At 47.7% G+C, this 10,899-nt stretch overlaps 1 protein-coding gene across 1 annotated transcript; it reads left to right on the forward strand.

The window, feature by feature from the left end:
• Positions 1-5,164: 5,164 nt before the first annotated feature.
• On the forward strand, positions 5,165-7,449 carry CCDC184 (coiled-coil domain containing 184). Its single transcript, XM_069491505.1, has one exon. The coding sequence runs from the start codon at positions 5,644-5,646 to the stop codon at positions 6,226-6,228; it is 585 nt and encodes a 194-aa protein (XP_069347606.1). The 5' UTR covers positions 5,165-5,643; the 3' UTR covers positions 6,229-7,449.
• Positions 7,450-10,899: the final 3,450 nt, after the last annotated feature.

A 10,899-nucleotide genomic window follows, 5' to 3' on the forward strand; every position in this document is an offset into this window, starting at 1 on the left:
AAAAAAGTAGGCATTGTGCCTAAGAACTTGACAAGAGAAGATGGAGCTATTTTCACGCAAGATTTCTTAAAACAGGGGCTTCGGGGTCTGGGTGGAAAAGTTGGGAAAGGGCCCTTCTCCTCACTTCTGCCTAAGACCCAGCACTGCTGCAGTACTTTGAAGACATGGATTTCATCTCGAGGACCTTGTCCGTGTATCATCACAAACACTAGTGCAGTCCCCATTTGTGTCTGTGCGATGGAAATAGAGTGCACCTCACGGAAGCTGCTGAACTGCAGCTGACAGTGCCTTGATGGTCCTTGGGAGCAAGAGGGAAGTGGTAGAAACCACTTTTGATACTACTTCTGGGGCCTCTGAGAGAGATGGACAGAGCATAACTAGATGTACTAGTAAGAGTGAGACCTACAAAATTTTATGTGAGTTGCCTAGGATAGAACACCATAGACTTCCTAAAGATATGACAGATGAGAAGGGGCCTGGAAGTTTGCATAAGTCAGCTTTGAGGGACATTACATTTCTAAAGATTCTTTAATGGAAGGGAAGTTTGTGGTACACTTACTACAGTCCCCACTCACCCTAGATATTTGGGCATAATTGCTCCAAATTGGACTAATACTCTGAAAGAGGCAATTTTTCAAGCAAAATTGCCCCCATTGAGCCAGAAATTATGTTTCCAGGTGGTACAGCACTATCAGATTCTGACTTGGGGCCAATTCAGGCTCTGAGCTATTTTAAGAATGGCAAATTTCCAGAGGAAGAAAATATATGGAGGGGATGAAAGCTACATGAGGCCTTGCACCAGAGACCCTTGGTGGCTCCAGAGCTCTGAAAGCTTCTGTGTCCACTGCCAACCACCCAGCAACTTGGATTAGAACTGGTCACATCACAGTGGCACAGACTACATGTTCTCATATGCACTGAGGGGAAAAGCCTCTGCAAGTGTTGATGTAAGAGACGCTGCTGTAGTGGGCAGTGCAGAAAGGGGAGGAGATAGAGTGTCACCAGCAAAACAGGCTTAATTGGAATAAGGGGCTATTTTCAGTGGAGATTCAGATTGCACGAAAAATTGGAAGGTCTCCTGGAATTCTTTCTCTGAGTAAAGTCAATACAGAATAGAAAGAAGGGGGTGAGGGTGGCCTTAAAGACTCCTAAAAATAGTTTGAGGCCATGTCCAGCTCAGATCTTACATGGGGGGGGTGTGGCTCACCTCATGGCCATGCCTGTGACAGTAAAAGACTCTTGAGGGTGTGGATAGTTGGACCACCCCAGTTAGAAGCTCACAGGAGTCCAGGGGCCTTGCAAACCACCAGGCCCATTTGTCTGTACAAACGTCAGGGAGATGAGCAAAGCAGGCTGGTCATAACACCAGGCAAACCACTCTCTTGTGTTGATAAAATCTAGTCTATGTAACAGACAGAACCCACAATAATAGGAGTATTTTCAGCCTCTCCATCTTTTTTATCCTCTGAGACACCCCCATAATTGACAACTGGGGCTCCTTGTACTGGTGCAGACGGAGGAAATGAGGGACAGAATCCAAGGAACTGAAACAAGCTTGACTGATTTACATTAGAAAGACAGCAAGTTTCTTCTTGAGAGAGAGAAAAAGAATACATTCAAAATGAAGGGGGGGGGGGGAGTGAGAAAACAGGGCCAGGCTTGAGAGAAATTTTGAGGGTGTTTGGGGAGAAAGGAGAGAGACCAGCAGGGACAGCTATGCCATAATGTGTGAGACAAATAGAGAGGGGAGGGAGAGAAGTTGAAGATGTTTTGCTCTGTGCTAAGAATGTAAACCCCTTTAGAGTTTTCCCAGAGACTGTAATAAAAATCTAAATTGTTTTTTAATTCTTTTTGGCTATTGGATGTGTTTCTTTTGAATGTGATATCATGCTGAGATGGGCCACAAGGAAGCTCAGTCTCATAAAAGTTACATTTGGGGGCCATTGTCTGGGATTTGGGGCCTAAGGTACAGCACTCAGTACTTTGTTTTAGATTATTATTCTAGACCTGAGTCAAGCAAGCATCTTCATCAGATTTATAGTGCAAAAACGACACCAGTTGTATAAAATAGAAACTGGAGATAAACTAGACATCAGATAGAGGAAAATGGCAGAGACTACTCAGAATCACAGTTTTAGTGAGTTTGGAGCTAGGTGTACTTGATGGAGAGCTATATCTCAGCAGCATGAGGTCTGTTCCCCAAATGGGCTGTGAGACTGGGATGAAGGAATAGAACAGCTAAGGTGATTCCCAGAGGGTAAGAGAAATGCAAGAAGCAGAAGAATATGTAGGAGTTACGTTCTCTGGCTATGTGGAAGTTCCTTTGAATACTCTAGTAGGATGGCTGGGATATCCATCCATCCCCCTTTTGCTTGGGAATTGACCCATGCAACAAACTCTAGAGCACTGGCAGCCAGAGGGCCAAGTCCTATAACCCAGCTAACTGACCGAGGCTCTGCTCTGCTCTCTGCATCTCTCCGCCTTATTTTCCTAAGACTAGAACCTTCTCCTATTTTTCCTGGTCTCATTCCACACAGAATTTCTAGAATAACCTTGTTCTGTATCTGATGCACCAATGTCTCCTGTTTTTATTTTCAAGTACTGCTATTGGTCCACTCCCCCAGTTCCCATCCACCTTTGACTTTCAAATGTCTGACCTGGAACTTGACTGGATCAGCCACATCCCTTGATCTCTGCATATGTTTCCCATGGTCTTTTGTGCTTCTCCAATAATTTCCCCTCCCTCTGGGCTCAGACCCCCTGTACTCTCAGTGGACTTCATGACCAGTACCTCTGGCCAGCATGATGTAATCTTATGCTGAAAGCCTTGACATACATGGCATCCTCAACAATAGTGGCAAAGGGCCTTGTATGATGGCATAACCCAGCTCCTACTATATGGGGGCCATGCTTAATGTCAGCTTATGGGATGTCAAAGATGGGAGGTCCTATACTGGGGAAAGGGCCACTCTTTGAAGGTAGAAGGCAGAAACCCACCTGAAGGGGAGAGAGCACTGGCAAGATGAAATTGTCCGTGTGAAGTGCCAGTCAAGAGATGTGTAGTAACGGACCCAGGCAGCAAGACTGAAAGCCATGCCAGTCTTTTCTGGCTATAGTAGAGCTCTCCTGGAAAGGATGAACAACAGGGCTGAACCCATAAACCTTGAGAACATCCTTACTATAGTATAATCAGAAACCTATGCTGCGTAAGCTCAGCTGTTGATATGCGTCCTGTTGTCCTGTCTCTGTTTCCAGTTTCTCTATAATTTTTTTTTTTTTACAAACTCTGTAAATACCAGCCACTTTAGCTGTGCTTAGGAAAACCAACAGAAAGCACTTCTGTCCTCTCCTGAGCCAGAGCTTCAGGAATAAAGTAAGGTGTTATCAACCATGTGTGGAGCATATGTTAGATGTAGGAATGATGACCAGAAGTGAGAGTGCTACAAATCTGTAGAAGGAAGGGAGGATGAGCAAGCAAGGAGGATTGAGTCATTAGCTTTAGAAAATACAATAGTGTGGGGTTTTAAAATTTGTTCATATATTTGTTTTGGGAAATTAGATTCCTAATGGCTGCATCATACTTTATTACGTCGGCAATACCTTAGATTATTTAAATATTCTGCTATTAGACATTTAGGATATTCTCAACTTGTTCCTACTTTAATAGCAGTGACACAGGCATAGGCCAAAGAGTTCTCTAGTGTCACAAGTTTCCCTGGGCCAGCCTCACTCTTCATCACTAGAGCACATAACCAGGGAAATCCCAAGGTAATGTACTTGCTATCACTGAACCATCAGTATACACAACACTCACCCATACCTAGCTTTCTCTGTCTTGAAGTGACACAGTTTTGTTTCTCCCCTCCAGATTTATTTGTTCTTGTTAACTTTTGGTTTCTGGTCACTTGGATTCTCCAATTTACTAGGGTTGTTATTACTATGTTATTGCCCAGGTGCTGACTACTTTGCAAATTGGTATCATTTGTAAATATATTAAATCCAATTTTTCTTCCAACTCCTCCCTTCCCATTCCACCCCTAAAATAGGGAAAGTGGTTGTCACAAAGATTGGGGACACTCAGTGTATGTCTGAACATGGGCACTGGAGAGGAGGAGGAATTCCCTCATACAAGTCCCCCCTGCCCCCATCCATCCCCGAGCTGATGCAGAATGTTATTTAGACTTAGAAATAGTGTTATTATAGATTACCCAGTCCAATCCCCTAACAGATCAGGAAAATGATTTGGCCAAGGTTTCTGAAGTAATAAGAGGCAGAAACAAAATTGAATTCAGGTCTACCAAAATCCACTACATTTGGCTGGAGAGTTCTGGATGACAGAATAGAACTTGGTGGTTCTTGTTAAAGTATTCATTCAACAAATATATTAAGCACTACCAGGTGTCAAGCAGTATTTAGGTGCTGGGGACTCCGTGATGGAGGGTGCAGGGGAGATAAAAAATCTCTGCCCTTATGGAGCTGTCATTCGCAAAACTTAAGTACTTGGCCTCACCATTCTAGATAGGAGCAATTGGGTCCCTTATGGGAAGGAATCCCATCCTTTCCCAGCTCCTATGCTTTCTATAGCGAGAGGGCTGATTACTGCAGAAGCCGAAGGGAAAGGGAGACCCTTTCGTAGTGCCCTCCCCCTGCCTCTGCACCGCCAGGCCTGGCGGGGCCGGCCGCGGGCCGCCACCGCTCCCCAACTCAAATCTGGCATTATTAGCGTCGACCTCTCTATCCTCTCGGCTATCCTGCGGACCGCTGGAGGACAGGGAAGTAGGACCCGGCTCTAGCGCCATCCTCTGAGAAAGGAATGCGGGCTGGTGAAAACCCTTTAAAGGCAGTCGCGCTCCGTGTCTCATACCCAGACGGGGAAGGGATGGTCTCTCCCGGGATTGGAGGGTTATGCAGCAAAGTGCTCTCTCATGCTTCCCTATTAAACATTTCAGCCACACGCTCCTTCCAGCCTCGGCTAAGGCCACTGCAGCGTCCCCTCCCCTCCCGCCCCACCCGCTAATCCAGACTCCAGAGCCCCACTGCAGCTTCCCAACTATCCTCTCCTATTTCTTCTCCACTTCCTGGTTACCATGGAGACATACGTCATTTACGTGCCGTGCGTCGCCTTGGAAACAGAGGAGCATCCGCGGCGCAGCTGGGAGACCCGCCCCTGCTGCCCCAGCCACACTTTCGGGCGCTGCCGGTGAATGGCTGGGGGGAGTCCCGAGCCAGACGCGCTGCTGGTCTGGGCCTCGACCCGGGCCCCTCCGCGAGCGCCTCTGTGACCCGGGAGCCGGCGGGCACTCGCTGCTCGTGGCGCCCGGAGGGCGGCGCTGACACGGGCGCAATCTAGGAGGTGAGGCAGGGCAGGTCACTTTTGCCTCTGGGCGAGCCCAAGAGACGCCGGCTCTGGGACCCTCCCCGGGTCCTCGTCCCGCCGCCTCTTCCCCGCCTGCCCCATTTTACCCGCTCCCTCGGCCCGGGACTCATCTCCACACGTCGGCTTCCCGCCCCTCTCGGGAGCCTCCTCTTCCCTCGGCTCCTCCTCACCCCTCCCGGGACACCTTCCCCCTAACACTCCCTTTCCAACCCCGGAGGCCGGGCTGGACTCGACCCAGAGCCGCCGCCACCCGCTTCTGCCATTCAATGGAGGACGGTCTGCTGGAGATCATGACCAAGGACGGCGGCGACATGCCGGCGCCTCTGGAGGTGTCCACCGTGCCGGCCGTGGGGGACGTGATCTCCGGGGAGTACAACGGCGGCATGAAGGAACTGATGGAGCACCTGAAGGCCCAGCTGCAGGCCCTATTTGAGGACGTGAGGGCCATGCGGGGGGCCCTGGACGAGCAGGCCTCGCACATCCAGGTGCTGTCGGACGACGTGTGCGCCAACCAGCGAGCCATCGTCTCCATGTGCCAGATTATGACCACGGCGCCCCGCCAGGGCGGCTTGGGCGTGGTCGGCGGCAAGGGGAGCTTCCCAGGTGTCCCCCAAAAGCCGGAGACCCCTACGCCTGGAATCGGGGATAGCGGCTTGCTGGGTCGCGATCCTGAGGACGAGGAGGACGAGGGAGAAGAGAAGGAGACGCCCAGCCCCACCACACCCACCAGTCACTGTGAGCGCCCCGAGAGCCCCTGCGCTGGTCTCCTTGTGGGGGACGGGCCACTTGTGGAGTCCCTCGACCTGCCCGACATTACTCTGCTGCAGCTGGAGGGCGAGGCCTCCCTGTGAGGGGACTCCGCGAGGACACTACCTTCCCGGGCTGGCTTTGGGTTTCCGAGTGCATGACGCGAGGGGACTGAACGGCGCGGTGCAGCATGCTTCAGTTCGACAGCTGCTCTTGTGGGTCAGGCACAAAGACTCCCCCGAGGAAGGATTTGCAGGGTGAAGGACTTAGGGAGCACCAAGAATTCTTTCTGCCCAACCAAGCGAATCATAGCAAACTGCGGAAAGGTGAGGTTCCGGGAGAGGAAGCGCTCATCTCTGGACTCCCATACATCCCCTGCCCTGCCCCTTCCCCGTCCCCAGGCAACAGGAGAACCCCTTAATTGTGTAAATAAAATTCTGCTTTTTCTATTCTGAAAAAGGACTTATCTAGGACTATGGCAAATAATCTCTAACGATTTACTAGAAATTAAGGAATTGGGGGTATTCTGTTCTGGCAACAGGAAATTTACCCTTCTGCTGAAATCCAAGATATTCAGTGCTCTGCAGAAGCCTCTCCCCCTCATAGACCTCTGCGGCTGCTGATTGGTAAAGGAAGCTTGAGGAGGGAACTGCAGCCCTAGGAATCTGAGTGAATGGAGTTCCAAGGGCCCCCGGGCTGGGAGGAGCTGGCTATGAATGTGCATGAAGACATAATAGCTCAGCCTCTAGGATTTTGCATGCAGAGCGGATCCTGCCTTGTCACTGACTTCATCTGGGATTGCTGTTCCACTCACTGAGGCTTAGAGAACAAAGAGCCCAGTTCACAGGCAGAGACTCGGGGGTGCTCAGCAGCAGCCCAGATTTAGGGGACATTTGAGGGACTCTTGGGGACTGCAGCCAAAACTGTCTCTCCTGGCTGCACCTGCTTAACTTCAGTTCCTTTTTCTGTCAATATATCCCTGCCTGCTGCCTCTTGGTGTTGCCTCCATAATGTCTTGTGTGTGTTATGTGTGTCTACTTGTGTAGTAGTGTGTGAGCCCTGAGGGGCAGGGCTTGTGGCTCTGGTGTTAGGTTCAGGGGGCTTCAGACCCTTCTGTGAGCCCCAAGCTATCACGGCGCTTCTCCCCACCCCTCCCACCCCCAACCAGGGCATGAAGCATGTGGCTGTCCTGAGGTTCCTTTACTGATGTGCCTCCCTCCCACCTCCTCAAGTGGTGACTTTGTGTGCCCTTCCCCCTGCTTTGTGTATTCTTTCTCAATGCTTTCCTTGGTGTTAACCTTAATAAAACGGCGTCATCTCCCCTCCTTGCTGACTGGTACTAGAAGGATGTCAGGGTGGGACTTCTGGGCCCACTGCATGGACCAGGGCTTAGTGGGAACTGCAAGGACCATGCCTTCCCTCCTCTCTCCTTGCCTCCAGGTCCAAGAAGTTGACTGTCCCTGCCCTGCTTGGGGCAGGCATTGCCAACTCTGCCTACTTTCCCTCTCTTTTGAACCTTGACCTCAAGCTGGACTGGGGAAGGAGGGGGTAAGTGTTGAGACTGCCAAGCTAACAATGTGTTTTTAGCAGTCAGAATCCCAAATGTGCAAAAGACTTCTTTTCAGTGAAGCATCTGGCCCCTGGGAGATGATTTCCAAATCTTGTCCTGGAATGGCAAGCACGACACCTGTTCCATGGAAGGAGTAGAGTGGGGGGTTTTGTTCTAGAGGGATTGCCCCAGATCTCTGGCAATAGAGTGACACATCAGAAAGGAAACCACAATAACTGCCTTAGGCCTCTAGTGGAGAATGCCGGTAAGGTGTTCCCCCCAAGAGCTTATTCTGACACAGCTCTAGTCTACTCCCTTGGGTAATGGAGATTTCCTGAGGTTGCCCCTGAGCAAAATTTGAAAGCAGAATGAGCTGGGGTGCTGTGTGTGTCTCTGTGTGTGTGTGTGTGTGTGTTCTTGCTGCTCGTTGCTGCAGAGTGGCAGAAAGAGCACTAAAGGCACAGATCTGGGCTTGAATCTCAGTCACATCACTGAATCACTGCTTGAGACTCAGATGTGTAAAATGGGGATAAAAAGTTGTTGAGGAGAAAAATATTTAAGACTGTAGGAAGTCATGTGCAAGTGTTAATTTCCTTATAGTTTTACTGGGGTAGTGGATGGTAGAGACTGGCTCCTCTGGGAAAACAAAACTACCTGGGGAACGTTCTAGAAATTCTCTTTTAAAAATAATCTTTACCTAGCTAAAGAGCCTTATTCTTTAGAATTAGATAGTAGATATTCTATCTAGATATTCTGTCTAATTCAAATCATTTAATTTATTTAAATCTAATTTTATCTAAAGAATTCTGTTTAGAATTAGCTAGAATTAAGGAAAGGGGAATAGTGAGATTCCCAAGGTAGCACAGGACTTTCATCATAAATGTCATGTAGCTATGGGTCAAAAAACTCTTGGGGGCTGGCCAGTTCTGTACACCTAGGCTGACCAGAGGAAGCCTTGAGTTATACGGTGGTTGGAGAATGTGTGCTGGGGAACCTACAGAGGATAGCTAAAGTATGTAAGTGGGGAAGTGTCCCTGAGGACTGGGAGATAGGTTCCTATTATAGTTCTAGCATTCAGTACTAATAACAATGATAGCTATCATTTATTGAGCACTTACTACATGCCAGACACTGTGCCTAATTTTATCTCCCAACAACCTTATGATGTAGGTAATATTATTATTTCATGTAACAGTTCAGAAACAGACCCCAAAACTTGCTCAAGGTCACAGGCTAGTACTTGGCAGAGCCAGGACTTGAATCTAGGTCTGTCTGACCTACAAGAGCCCTAGATGGGAACCACTCTGCTAAATGCTCTTTTATTGGGATCTTCAGAGAAGAAGGCCCTTTATTTCCCCAATCAAGAGCCTAAAAGATTCCTGAAAAGGTAATAACCTTAGTTTTAGTCACTTTTCAACTTCTCAGTTGGAATAAGAAATTGCAGGTCAGATTTTGGTTAGTGGCCCTTCCCAGAGTCCAGTGGGTCATAATACAATGATGGCACTAAGACGATGGCTTTGTGCCTGCTCCTTACAAGAAAGAAGCCAATGCTTCCAGGTATTCCCTGACACAGCCGCATTCTTGTGCCTCTTTCCCTTTCCCTGTAGCTCAGATTCTTCCAGGTCTGACATGAATTCCAAGCACAGCTTAGCCCTTCAGCCCCTGTAGAAAGTTCTGGTTGAGTCTTTTGACTCCATTTCAGTTCCCTTTCCTATGTCCACTATCCTAAATGTGTCTTCAGTCCCTCAGCCCAGCACTTCTAGAAGTTCTCTATTCTCCCCAAGTCCAAATAGATAAAAATTTCCCCAGAAAAAGCAATTCTTCAGCCTTCTTCAGTGACCTGCACAGCATCTCACAGGGATCCAGCACAGGTTGGTCTACCAGGTCCTCCATCTTCCCTATTCCCCACTTTCCTCTTGCATTTCTCCTTTGTAATGCCCCTGATGGATGCGTTTCAGCTGGATTCCTAACCAGGGACTCAGAGGCAGGGGTCACTATTGAACTTCAGGGGGCCATGACCCCTGGAAATTGAATGCAAGATCGTGTAAGTCTGTATATTCTCTAGAAAGAAGGTCCATTGTTTCAATTCTTAAAAAGCAAGAATTAAGTAAAAAAAAAAAAAAAAAAAGTAAGAATCACTGAGACAAAAGGTAAGGAGACTTTTAAACTTGGAAAATATCAAAGAAGAAATGACCCTGTCTCAACCTGGTATTCCTAGCACCCTTGCCTCCACAGTATTTTCCACATTGAATTAAAATTATCACATAAATCTTATTATTCATCACCTATTCAATAAATTTAAATTATAATGACACCCATTATGTGCTAAAAATCCTGTCTTTCATTACTTCCAAGTCTGCTCATACTTGAAGTTTGCCTGAGCACTGCTGATGTAGTAGAGGTGAGGAAACAGCCCCTCCATGGCTTTGTGCTGTGCTTTACATTTGGGCCCAACACAGCGCTACATGTAACTCATCACAACTCTTTTGGTTTCTGGCACTCCCATCTCTCACTGGTCTAACGGGCCTCTCTCAGCATTAGCTCTTAATCTAAAAAGAAAACACATACAACTTCATAGAACTAAGATACAAATTTATCCTGGTACAACTAAAATCTGCTCTTAGAGAAATAGTTATTTCCCTAAGGGATGCAAACTGGCCTCCAATATGAACATACAGTTTTATAGAACCTCAGTATCACCACAGATTATGGTCTCTGCTTGATATGTATAAAGAAATAGCTCATCTAGAAGTTTTCCCAGAACTAGAGAATAGTTCTTTCCCAAATATATGTAAATCTATACTTCTTGCAAGACATAAAATTGCTTGTATCTTTGAAAAGGCAGGTTTTCATAAGCATCTTTCTTTATCTGCATGCTTAGAAATTCAGCCAGGATCCCCTGCTACAGGAAGAAATGATATACAAGTACAAAAAGCATATCCTTGAATATTTTATGGCAGCCACAATTCCCCCCCACCCCTTCTAGATTGTCCCCAGAAAGTTAATTCCCTCAGAAAAACAGCCTTTCTGCTTGGAAACACTGTGCTTATAGAAGGAACCCTGCTCTGTAAATAATGCTCTCATGGTGCCACCTGTCGAGGAATAGGGACATTACAAGGGGAGCCTCAAAGTGGATTTATGGCTTTCACTTCAAGCAAGCACTAACAAATGCTTACTAAAGGCCTGGTTCACTGCCAAATGGTGGGTGGCAGGGAGAGACAGGAAA

The sequence above is a fragment of the Eulemur rufifrons genome, chromosome 16, assembly GCF_041146395.1.
Source record: "Eulemur rufifrons isolate Redbay chromosome 16, OSU_ERuf_1, whole genome shotgun sequence".
Classification (NCBI taxonomy): Eukaryota; Metazoa; Chordata; class Mammalia; order Primates; family Lemuridae; genus Eulemur; species Eulemur rufifrons.

What these genes read in the sequence shown, in the direction of transcription:
- CCDC184 (XM_069491505.1), top strand. Translation starts at nt 5,644, where the DNA reads ATGGAGGACGGTCTGCTGGAGATCATGACCAAGGACGGCGGCGACATG.